The 13,123-nt window shown below is 38.7% G+C and overlaps 1 protein-coding gene across 1 annotated transcript in view; it reads right to left on the bottom strand.

The window, feature by feature from the left end:
• TG (thyroglobulin) overlaps window positions 1-13,123 on the bottom strand; it is a 144,425-nt gene that overhangs the window by 18,617 nt on the left and 112,685 nt on the right. Inside the window, exons 42-44 of the mRNA XM_026043913.1 lie at window positions 10,702-10,866; window positions 9,794-9,961; window positions 2,739-2,920 (exon numbers count right to left, since the gene is read on the bottom strand). Of these exons, the coding sequence (XP_025899698.1) occupies window positions 2,739-2,920; window positions 9,794-9,961; window positions 10,702-10,866 (515 nt within the window). The remainder of the gene's footprint in view (window positions 1-2,738; window positions 2,921-9,793; window positions 9,962-10,701; window positions 10,867-13,123) is intronic.

Here is a 13,123-nt window from a genome sequence, read left to right as displayed (position 1 = left end):
TAATATAAAACATAAAAAAAGATTAAATATTTCTGCTGTTCCTAGATTTTTTTTAAAGGGAAGAAAATTAAAATCTTCTCTCTTCCCACTGTGTAATATTGATGTAGGTAACTGTAGTTAATAATTAATTACTGCCTGCCTTCTCTGCTGGAGCTGGAGTAAATTTTAAAGTGATTAAAGCAAGCAATTAGCATCAGGTGTCCTGGTTTCATTTCTGATCCTTCTGCTTGCTCGTGATGAGCCTTAAACCAACTATTTCTTGCCCTAGGGGAGTTGTCTGCTCCGCAGGAGAAATAAGCAGGTCGTTCTTATGCCCATGAGGATGCTGTGGGTCACAGGCTGAGTCAGAAATGACATTTGGATGCTGCGTTGCTGCTCAGACAGGCGACATGCCAGCTGTCACAGGTCTGTGAGAGTCGGAGCTGGGGTTGCACCACGCTGAGCCCTGGGATGACTGTGGCTGACAGAGTGTGACAGYCCTGTGCCGTCATGGAGGAGGTATCTCTGATGTGAAGCAGGGTCAAAACTTCATCTCTTCACCTCACTGAGCTGATGGAAAAACTACAGTCCCCGTGGYTAAAAGTGGTGATGAAAAGAGATTCAAGATGAGTTCTAACTTTGCCTTTCAAGCCTATAAATCATTGTGTTTTCAAGTATTTTTAGGTCAGAAGCTGCCTGTGATGCCACCAGACACTGGCAGTGGCTGGTGGCCCGTGGTTGGGAGAGGCTGTGAGACAGGGCAAATGCAGCATGGTGGTAGGGTTGATAAATAGCATGCGGCTCAACCCACAGCCTCCTTGCTTGTTTACTCCATGACCTCAACACACCTGGACCACCCAGAACTGTTCCCCAAACAGAATTGGTCAYTGCTGTGTTGGATTGGACTTTTCCAAGGGAATCTTGGCTCATTTTCATCCCCTGCTCCGTGAGGCTCTCCTGGAACAGCAGCCTGTGACWCTGATGAAGATCAAAGGGGTGCCAAAAGGAACAGCTCATCCCTAATGTGTCACAGAGAGGACCACGGTGGGGCAGAAAACTTTTAGTGCTGAGAGTGCAGGTGCCAACAGCTGGTAGCCACAATATCTCTTGTCAAAAGAGGAGTGAAACAGCTTGGGTGGCATGCTAGGAGAGCGCAGAGCTCGGACTAGCTGGTTATAAAACCACCTTGGAAATACAAAGTTTTCAAAACAAATTCGCACACAGTAAGCAGAGACAAGAAAAGGGAAAGTTTCTCAAATTGTTTTCTGCAGATGTATCCCAAACAGCCCCAGATTTTGCATGGAGGCAGTGAAAGGAGGCGAGGAGATTACATCTGAGTTTTCCTCCTTTCACAGAAATGGGTGTAGACATCTCTCTCTGCTAAACTTACCAGACATCTCTCTCTGCTAAAGTTACAAGAGTTAAAGCATACTGTCTCCCAGAGCAGGAGAGAGCAAAATCCACAGCCTTGTCTGTAGAGCAAGACACATATCAAAGCCACCATGTCACCCAAGCTAAAGATATTGGCCAATGTCTGTGGCCTACCATAGACGCCCAGCTTCGGTGTTGGGATTACTGTGCAGTCTTGCTTCAACAGGGCAGTGAACTATTCAATGAATTATTCATTCTGACTGCTGTCCAGAACAGCTGGACCTCAAACCCTATCCAGTTCACAGAGAGAAAGATCATGAGGTCCAAGTTATGTACATACAGTAAATGGCTTGCACATAGCCCTGGCCAGAGATTTAATCCCACTGGTTATCATCTTCCTCCTGACGGCCTTGATTATATTTTGAATATTTCAATTCAAAGTTTAGGAGTGTATAAACAGGATGCTAAGGGTCTGCTAACATTCCGTCACATTACAACTATGTCCAATGGATGAGCCTAGGAGGTATTGGAAGTCCTAATGTGTCAAGCTGAGGGCGACAGCTGGAAATTCTGTGTTTTTATGTTTCTACAAAAGCATCCTATAGCCTGATTGAGTTTTCTCTCACCATGGAAAACCACACACGATAGGGAATAAAATGCTAATTTGGTGACTTTAAACGTAAATGATTACACAAGGAAATGTAGAAATAAGCCTAAGGGGGTTCTTCTGCCATAAGTTATTTAATTCTAAAATAGAGATCAGCTATGCACAAAACTAGGTTGAGAGTCACTGCTGAACATCTGCAAATACTTCAAGTTTTCATAGATGAMTCACCTGTAGAACGCTTGACATTAGGAAGAAAAGTATTTTCCAGATTTGATAATATAAACCCTCATATAATTGCTGAAACCGATGTTTTCAAACTTGACCATCTAAACCTAGCATGTACCTAAATAACCTTTTAAAAGTAATTCAGAAGTATTTCATTTCAAATTTTCAGTATTTCTGCAATCTGCAAGAATGGCTGTAAGGTCTCCAAATTTCGGTAACTACAAGAAGTATCAAACCATACAATTAGTAGCTATGTTTAGAAAAAACTCAGTCTATTCTTCCACTGTCATGACAATGTGAAGGCTCAAGTAATAGCTGATGGGGAATGTGCAGACAACCAGGACATCTTTGTTATTAATGAGGATACAGAAAAATATGAATAGTTTTCTAATTCAAGCATTTCAAATCCCCCCAAATAATTTCAATTTCTATTTACTATTGACATTGGAAACTTCATGGAAAATGAAATTGTGTACTTGCTTTTGCCTATTTTCTTCTCATTCTCATAAGAATTTCTTCAGAATATAACATGGTTTTAATGAGATGAATTTCTTACCGTGTGGCATTTTCCAAAGCCCTGGAAAAGTAAGAATAATCATCGTTTGAGTGTTCAAGGGAGTAATACCATGTCGCTGCATCTTCGAGGAACACGTTAGATTCTTCTCCTCCTAGAGAATTTTGCAGAGCTTGATAAAAGGCTGTTTTGCTGTTGCCTCTTCCTTGACTTTCTTCAAATTTCTGAGAGCAAAACACATGAAATTTACAAATAACAACAAAAGATGCCTTTTTTTTTTCCTGGAACAATCCAGGCTCAGATCTCCCTCTGCTGGAACAAGTCCTCTCTACTCCAATCTCCGATCCCTAGGGGAAGATGCAGGGCAAAGCTCCTGCTTTCTCAAGGCAATCACCACACAGCAGGATCAGGTTCCTCAAAATATATTATATGACTGACTCCCTAAGCTGATAAATTCAAAGAACAGGCAGAGTACTGTATGGATAAGGGCCTAATACTGCAGAAACTTGGCTGGCTCTTATAGGGAGCCTTATAGAGACCACCAGGTAAAGACCTGGTGTCTTCACATCCCAGTGTGGTGGTGTCCAGTTCTTTGTTACTGATGAGCTCTCTGCTGAAAACCTAAGTGCAAGAGAAGGCAAGAAAGAACAGGAGATATGCTCCTTTCCTTCAGAAAGCTCAAAAACCTAACAGACCATAACTTTGCTTCATGTCTATGTCCCTCTGTGACTTTTCTGAAAATGACTATGAAAAATGTGGCTGTATATATGTATACATAAAGCCTATATGTAAGTCTGGAATGACATCTGCCTTAGCCCAAGAGGAGAAATCCCTCTTCTCCAAATCCCAAATCAGGAATCCTCAAACTTCACAATCTTTTGCCTTTCAGATAATGGCAAAATTCAGACTTATGGCAAATTGCCTTTCTCCCAGCTCCTCTGCAGATGAAAACATTTCCTGACATAAAGTCATTTCACTCAGAACATTGAAGGCACATCACTGCAGAATTACTGAGAACAGGGAGACCATCTCCTACCCCAGTCTATAGAGGTACCTGATGCTATTATTTTTTTAATTTTGGGGGGCAGAATTTATTCCAAGTTTGGAAACAGAGAAACTTTATGAAATAAAAAACCTGAAACTTCAACTTTCCTGTGGATCAAGGCCCTTCTAAAGAGGGCACCTTGCAGGTGCGCACTGGCTGAAACTTTGCATATGAATTCCAGAGAGAAAGATCCAATAAACCGCCTCTATTATTTTGGGCAGCCACTCTGAAGCAAAATAGATCAGTGTCCACTCAGTCAAGTTACCATAGATGCTTTACTGAATATATTATTTTGATGGCCCACAGCTGTTTTTCATCACATAGTTAGAAGGTCTTTCCACAACCCTATACAGAAAGTACAGAGGGAATAATTGCTTTTCAACAGATTCACAGAAATGAAAGATGGAAAATGTCCTCTTTTGCTGAGGCCTAAGTCTGCCCTTCCTTACGTACGCTAATGCTTTGCACAGTCCAATTAAGTGACTTTAAAAAGAACTTCAAAATATCACACGGTCCGAAGAAATCTTGGCAATTTCTCTTGCATCTATAATGAATTTTTCTTTTGCTAGATTTTGGCTCATACAAAGTGAGAATATTCACGTGGTGCTAGTGTTAGTAAAATGGCAGTATTCCAAAAAACTCTGCAAATTACACGTGGCACGTCACTTCATATGCACAAATGTCACATACAAAACTGCACAGCACCCTTGCCTGCAAAATCACTCTGCACACAGAAAGGATACGTATATTTTTCTTCAAGAAAGACCTGACAGAAAACTCACTGAATTCAGAAGTAATTTTTCCACTGACTTCAGCACTCTTCAAGTCTCTGCTAAGCATTAGCAATGCTGTTTTCTAGCTATCTGATGAGATCTCTTATTTGGTGACTGGTGCTGGTGGTTTTAGTCTGTGAATATGGTTAAGGACAGACATGTTTGTTTATCACATCAGAGCCCAAACTCTTAAGTGCAGAGTGTCCTGCTCAAAGCAACTTTCCTGCAATGCATTCATTTTGTTTCTGATAATGGATTTGGCACCTTATTCTTCACTAGTTATGGATATTTGAAAGACAGAAATAGAGAAAGGAAGAGAGAAAAAAGATCAGGAACTGATTGGGTACCCTAGGAAGTGATTGTTCACTCACTCTTCAACTATCAAACATCACAAAAACCAAAAATACAACTTTTGGAAAATAAGAAAATAAGAAACAGAGGAGATGATAGCACCTCATACAATGCAAAATTGCAGACAAGTTTTGCAGATGAAATGTCATGAGCAAGTTTATGGGAAAAGAAAATCAGTTGATGGTTTTCAAATACAGAGAAATCAATTCAGGTTAGGACGTCCCTGAGCTGCGATGCTAGAGGCTGGGAGATTATGGGGCAGAAGTATCGTATTTGCTTGCCCTATTCTTACCAGCATCYGCTCTTAGCCACTGCTGAAAACAGCACTCTGCATTAAATGAGCTTTTGCTCTGACTCAGTGTGGTCTTCTTAGGTCTTTTCTTGTACTTATGTACTAATTTCTGTTATCTTCAAAATGCCCCCCAAATTCTGCTGACCTTTCTCAGCACTGATAATAGAATGGGGTCCCTGAAATGTGTAAAGTCAGCTGAAGGAAGACTCAACAATCAGAGCTGGATGAAAAATAGAAAAAGCATTTGTAAGATATTTCGAGATTTTCATTCTAACCATGCACAAGAAAACCATACTGTGTCATTCTGTTTCAAGAGTCATTTTAACTGCAATATAACATAATTTAGAATTCTGACGTTAACGTGATAATAAAAACATAATTTTTTAAAAATACATTCTACATTCTGCCACTGTTTTTAAGAGGTATGTGTAATTGAATTCAAACTTATAGTGTTTTTTTTGTTAACACATTTTCTAAATAAGTGAGAAAAGTAATTAAAGACAGCAGGCACGCTTCYTTCCACTGTTCTGGAAATGCAAAGCCTTAATGGTCCTTGATAACCTTCACACAAGATGGAGAAAAGCCCACTAGCAGTTCAGCAGAGGGCTTTCAAGGACTCCAGCTACCTGCAAGATGAAATGAAGGGCAAATATTAGCCTGTCCTCCCCACTGATGGCRTTGAATGGGACATTGCTCCTCAGATCATTACAGTTAATACATATCTGCCATCTGTTGGATACAACTGAATACTTCTACTGTGGTGGAGGTAGAAATCTGGTCTGTATGGATCTCGTTGCTTACAAGAGACCATATACCTGTTCTGGACTCTGCAGCCAGCTAGACTTGTTACTACGGGAATAAAGAAAGAAGTGGGTGCAACTTTTTTCTACTAACTAGAAAAAAATTAACAATCCTTGCAATGCAGAGGGGGTCCAGGACATACTGGTGGATATAAAAAGCTCTCTACTGTCATACATGCATATACTAACAAATACACACATAGATCATAATGAATGAATTTGTATATTCAATGCCAATGGGAACTAGATCTAATATTCCATTGGCACTGGATATACAAATTCCCAACTCCCAACTGAGCATCATGTATAAGAGCAATAAAATTTTGCTCCATTAGCAATTGAAATAACCAATTTTAGAGGTTCTTGCTCTGCTGCCAAAGTCTGTGACTGCTCAAAGCTAATATTCTGATAGTCTGCCTGGGGAATYGTGGCAACAGGTTCAGCCTTAATAGTTCTACATGCCACATAATAGTATATTATGGTACCACATGCAATCCGCTTAATACACCCTCTTTTATTTCTTAGTTAGTCTAAACCATTTGATGGTTGCACTGGGGATGAGTATGAAGTGTCTCAGGAAGTGATAAATGCGTCTCAGTTCCCATGAAGAAGCGTTCAGGCAAATGCCATGAAATAGTCACTTCCCTCGAAAGGACAAACAGCACGAATGCTCAACTTTCTGCTACAAATATCACCTTTAATGATAAGCAGACTCTTTTGCTAGCATAAAATTAGTTTTTCTTGTGCCTCCTGTCATTTTATTTCATTGTTAATTTYGGAAGTTTTACCAAGCGTAAGCACAGGTTTGTAGTGGCAGCACAGAAACACCCTGCACAGCCAAACACCAGTAATTCCCATAGAGCAACAAGGTGCAAACAGGATTTACCACTTCCAAGTCTGCCTGCAGTCTGGAGGTTTTAGCCTCAACTAYAAGGCTTGAAGGGTAAGAGTCTGTAAAACTTGTATGGAACTGGAGTCTGAGAGGGTAAGATTTGCATCTTATCTTACTAAGAGATACTTAGAGAGCAAGCCCAAGCAGGATTTCCTGAATTTGTAAGCACAGATATTCCCAGTAACTGGGGTAAAGGGTCAACAAGACCCAAGTTTTGTTTCGTTTTTCCATCTCCTACTCTTTGCATCTGGCTGTGCTTGAATCTGTCATGCTACATGAGATGGGAATGAAGAACTTTTGGTCAGCTTCATGCATGCACCACAGGACCATTTAGCTGTGCCATTTATCTACCCAGGCACCTGCCTGGTTCTTCTCACTACAGAACTGGAGCATATCCTCAATCACAATGGACTTTTTCCTTGTTGCAGATGAGTCAGAGAGGTGGATTTTGCCACAGAAGGGTTTGATTTCATTTTCTCAGATTAGGTTAAACAACTGGTTGCAATCACAGGCAAACTGGGAACTAAGCTCAACTCAATGCYCTATCTACAGTCAAGTCATCCCAGTTTTCTCAGCATATGAATGAAAATAGCTTTGGACTTTCTCAAACGGGTGCAAGCCAGATCCACTTTGAGAGAAACCTTTAATTTACTAAGGTAGAAGAGGGAGCTACAGCTTAGATCCTCTCAAAAGCTTCTACTAGATCAATTGTGTGAAAAGGAGAGGAGCATTAGCCCAGATCACAATTCCTCATGATATTTTGAGGGAGGAAATTGGGCAAAGATGTCCTGGTAAGAATCACCAGACAGGTTGGATTCTGCCACTGGGGTTAAATATGCCTGTAGCTCACTCAGGATATTATTAGTTAAGTTTGGTTGCAACCATGCATGATCATGCCTATGATGCACCAATGCTCATGGGCATCTGCAAAATACATTTATATAAATAGTTCAATGAAGGGTGAAGTACTTAGGTTTTCCAGCAATTAATGTACTATGTGCTTGGACAAGGCAAAAGGAAGAGAAAAAAAAAAAAAAAAAAAAAAAAAAAAAAAAAAAAANAAAAAAAAAGAAAAACAAGAACAGGGAGTTTTAACCTTGCAGCACATCTTTAAGAAATCAATTTAGGACAGTAAGATGGACAAATTCAAAGCAAACATATTCCCTCAAGGATGAAACCTAAAGATACAGGAAGAGAGAAACATCAGGAAAATTATCCATTTTCAGTAAGAACATAAATGCATGTTCTTGCAGAAGAATGACCTGCAGAAGTCAAAAGGGAGAAAACAAAATGTAACTGACTACCATGAAAGGTACAAATTTTCTGGAAAAGAGATTCTGATTCACAACAGCAGCATCAAATGAGGTTCTTAGGTACAATATACAATATYAAAAAAAGGAAGTGTCCTTCTAACTAAAGATAGTTCAACAGTTACCAAGGGATATGAGGCTCTCYAACAGAAAGAGATTTTAAAACAGCTCTCTCAGGCTAAGGTCAATGTGAATATTTCTCAGGTTTGCACTAACTTTTTGAATCCCTTTTTGACCTGCTATTTTCTAAAAGCTTGTAAATGAAGAAGATATTCCATATTTTCCTGTTTGAAAGGCATCACTTTACCATTAAACTCTCAGTTGAAAGTGTTTTTTTCTTTACATTTMAATCCGACAGAGCTGGCTTCTCACACTTGGAGGCTTCACTGACAGCATGATTTGCTGTATGGAATTTCATAAGCTCATTTTTACTGGCCACTGTAGTATATGGAAGTAGTGGTAAGAGAAAGAATTTCACTTCCTAATCTTTATCACATGACTTGTACTATGATTACTAAGGCTTCTTCCCCTCTAACAGGAATCAGATCATTATCTGCAGTTCTGATTTTATACCTGATTTCTACTTCTAATTACAAAAGAAAAGGAAGATACATGAAACAAGAGAACAAAACTGATGGAGACTAACACAATATCAAATTAAAAAAAAATCTTTCAAAGGGCTGTTTTTCTCAATAATTCTGAAGTGAAATGGTCTATGCATTATTGATTACAGCAAAGAAAGCAGTTCTTTTTACTGCCACCCATGAGATGCAATCTATACCTTTACAGAAAGATAGCAACAGACTTGCAGCTCATGTAGATAACCCTCAAAATAGTTCCTGCTATCTTAGCATCTCTTGTTGACCCTGTTATCTTATATTTGAGCATTTTGCAACATGCAGTCCAATTTAGCAATGTTAAATGGAGGTGTTTTTGTTCCTATTGTTGAGCTGGGCAGCTGAAATAGAAGAGGTTGATATGCTCAAGAACAGATAATGCAAGAGGGGTCATAAAAGGATGTAAAAATCCTTCAGGAAGATCTTTATGCTTTTGAGGGCTTTTATATCCAAAGCATAGCACAAAAATTTCACTTCAACAGGTTATTCCTATTCATTGTAGCTCTCAGATCAGGCAAATAATTAGTTCTTAGTCAGAGCTAGCCCTTGYTCAGGGGCATATTACAAGAAGGAATACTTCTTACAGACATGGAGAAAAGYGATTGGCACAGAAATAGTTGGCATGGAAAAGACTAACTGAGCCATGYTCCACAGTCCTATCAGCCAAGTTTAATATGATCTTGCTTCCTTCTTAGCAGGGTAAAATTGAGATCGCAATATTAAAAGGATTTTCAAATTAGTAAAACTTGTTGCTAGATACTAATCCAGACTAAATCAGTGTTGATCTCTCATTTCTTCATATCTTCTACTGAATTGTCAGTCAACAGATATGATCATTCCATTAATCAGYCAAAAAAGGATTGGCTGATGATGGAGAATACTCATATATTTATATTTGTATGGAGTACCATTCTCACGCTGAGAAATCAAGAGGAATCTACCCAGATAGCAAAGAATTACTACATACATATAATAATTGCACTACYATCAATTCTTTAATAGTGTGTCTCTTCCTACCTTAATTGCCTTAGCTCTGCTGATCAACCCATCTTGCTGAGCACTTCCAATGAGCAGGTCAACTTTCCGAAGCTGAGGACGCTGAAGGGCTTTAGCTAAAGGTTCCTGAAGGTAAATTCCATCCATCACTGGACCCCAGTAGTGGAATGGTCCGCTTATGGCAAGGAGCTAGGTTAGCAAGGAAGCAATAATGCAGTTCAGTTAGCTTACTCTCATTATTTCCAATTCATTTTTTTTCGGAGAACTGAGCTGAGTCCTTTAAACAGGACATGATTAGTTAATATAACTGCAACCCTGCAGCTGGCAGAAAGCAATGCTTTAGATGTCAGTCTCAACAGATAAACCAAGATCTTTGATGGTCAAGAGAATAGAGGCCTTATTAGTCGTCAATAATGTTATTTTAAATTAGGCTCAATAATGGGCATGACTGGAAAATGTACTGCCAGTAAGTGTTTTCTTCTGTGGGTAAAGGATACATTTCCCAAAATGTTTGTACTGTAGCTTTCAGAAGCTCTGTGTTGAGTCAAAACATTGATATCCCTTGCCACTTCCTTTTCTGCAGAAAAGCTACTATCAAAGTTACAGAGACCTGATTCTCCTTGAGCATAGCATTCTCTGGCAGTAGAGAGACAATTGAAATAATGCAAAAGCTATATTTAGAATCACTTTGTAAGATATGATCAAAGCAGTATAAAGGGATTTTAATCTAAAGAAGAATCAAGCTGTGCATATTTTATGCCAGAGTTTGATGCATTGTGGACATCAGCATCATGCACCAAAACCATCCTGGTTTATCTTTCACAAGAATTTAGCCCCAAACCTATTTTTCAAAATCCCTCCCAGCTTCCTATCCATGGAAACTGCTTGTTAGTTCCTTATGTAATGGCATATATATTGCTATGATGTACCTTAGTCTGTGCATCATTGAGGACACGAGCAGGCAACTGGCGAAGGCAGGTTATAATTTCTTCACTGGTGGATGAAGGGCATCCCAAATCCTCAGCCAGAACTGTTGCTTGGCTCTTTGCTCTCTTCTCAGTTATGATGGATGCTGGAGAAAAAGCTGAACCTCCCTGGAAAATAAAGGCTCTAAGTCAACGTATCTTGTTAAAATACCTCGTCCCATAGTGCAGGTAAAAAAGGAGGAGGAGCAAATTCTAGATGGCAACTGAATGTGAAAACTTACATTTTAAAAACAGAGAACATGTCTTAATGATAAAAGAATGGAGGAGGAGAAGTTTTGGCCGTTTCTAATTTCTGCCACTGACATTTTGAAAAATCTCTGAATCACCTCCACATTAAGTCTATAACAAAGTCACAGATCATCCACACAGTATCATCATCTGAAAATTTGCTGGATGAATTCAGACAAGAACAAGTATAGAAAAGTTGCTATGAAGCACATCATGAATGGAGGCCCCACCTAAGAAGGGGAGACTAGAGTCTGGCTTGCTTAACTTTAAAAAACAAGGACTGACAGTGGACATGATCTTTATGAATGTTTCAATGAAGAGCCATTTATGACTTAAGACACACTTAAAAGGCCAAATGAACACTACAAATTATATGAATAACTATCTATGAAAAAATATAAGATAGTTTATCCAAAGAGAAGTAAGGGTATGGAACACCTATGAGCAGAGGCATTGGGAACAAAAGCCTAAGCCATCTTAATCTGGCTCTTGAGAAGTTTATTAACTGTGGTATAAGATATGGTACCAACAATAGCTGTAAACTGGACACAGTGACAAGGAACCATCTAATTCTGTGTTTCCACTAATTTCTTATTTATTTTATTCTGACAGTGATCATGGGTTTCACTAAGCTATACCATGAACTGATTATTGTGCACACCACGCGGTTTGTATGTGGGCACAGGGCATGCTTCCAAACCTCACCTACTTCTTATTGCCATTACTGTTTTATATTGCAGCATCCCAGACTTAGCTATGTATACTGAAAATATTCTTGAGTTCTTTGCTAGTGCTGCTGCTAATATGAAAATCAAACTGAGTTCTTTTTTTCACATCTTGGGGGGTGATGTTGCAGTATTAAAAATTAATGGCGAAGAAACACTACTTTGTAATTTAAAATTAGATCTGGAGTTCAGGCTGCAAAACATTAACCAAAATCAGAGCATGTCAAAATCAGAGCACCCATTAAAGTCCACTGTGTAGGCCACATTAGAAGCAAACTCATTAAGATGTTTRTTTTTGAATATCCACAAAAAATACTTATTTAAAATGCAGATAAATTAGCATAAATCTGATAAGATCTGACTCAGAACAGAAAGGCTGGAATTGCTGTGACATGGTTCAAATGACTAATTTCCAAATATTTATATCAGTTTACTATAACTGCTAAGTTTAGCTTCTTTCTTCTAAAAAAAAAAAGGAGATGCATGATATGAAAGACCCTGATCTATTCAACTGATAAGCTTACTTCAAACTGAACTTGCACAAGGCATAACTATAAGTCTGGGGAAAAAAAAAAAAGCTTARAGAGGAGCAAGTTTAAAATAAACAGAAAACAAAAYGCAGATCCTCAATTTGAAATTGACTCAATCTTGGAGCCTGAGGAACTTTGTGCAGCCACCTGTTCATTTATAAATACATTTATAAATACATTTTTATATATATATATATAGACTTATATATATATATATATGTATATATATTTTTATATATTTTTATTGAATCTAATAGCACACTATTTCTCACAACTGGAAAAATTGTTTTCCAAAAATAATTAGAAAGAAGTTATTGTGTGGATGCAGAGAAAGTCTTTTTAGCTTTCTCTTTGTAGAGCTTCCTGTATCACTAACTTCCTGTAAAGTTTCTCTTCGTTTCTTAGGGTTCTGGGAAACAGATCACAGCACTGTTATTTCTTAATAGCTAAGTTATAGGGTGGCTGCAGATAAAGCAAAATAGAAAGCCAAGATGGTCAGTCCAAAGGGATCAAAAAAAAAATCATCTCCAGTTTTGAGAAGGCAGAAGAAATAAAGGAAAAGGAACAACCTGCCCTTGGTATTACTCCTCAGTTCCATCCTCAATTAGATGAGAGCTTGTGTGAGAAAAATCTTTATCCTCATGTAGGCTTGTAGTGGCCTATTTTGTGTTTGCAAGGCAGGATATTTGCTGCAGATTACGTGCACTGACTCAGTTGTTCAAAAGAAAGAAAGAAAAATATCCTCGATGAGAGCATCACTGTGTGGGTGCATGACAGGATGCAGAGGAGAAAACTGCTTTCTTACCTTGGCCTTTGGAAGAGCACGTTCACCATAGCTGGGATGGGGAAAGCTAGAACAAGGAAAATATTTTCCCCACATCA

Source organism: Nothoprocta perdicaria, unplaced genomic scaffold (assembly GCF_003342845.1).
Source record: "Nothoprocta perdicaria isolate Ctin4 unplaced genomic scaffold, notPer1 scaffold_341, whole genome shotgun sequence".
NCBI lineage: Eukaryota > Metazoa > Chordata > Aves > Tinamiformes > Tinamidae > Nothoprocta > Nothoprocta perdicaria.
The sequence above is the reverse complement of the archived record's forward strand: the minus strand, read 5'-3'. Positions and strand labels throughout refer to the sequence as shown.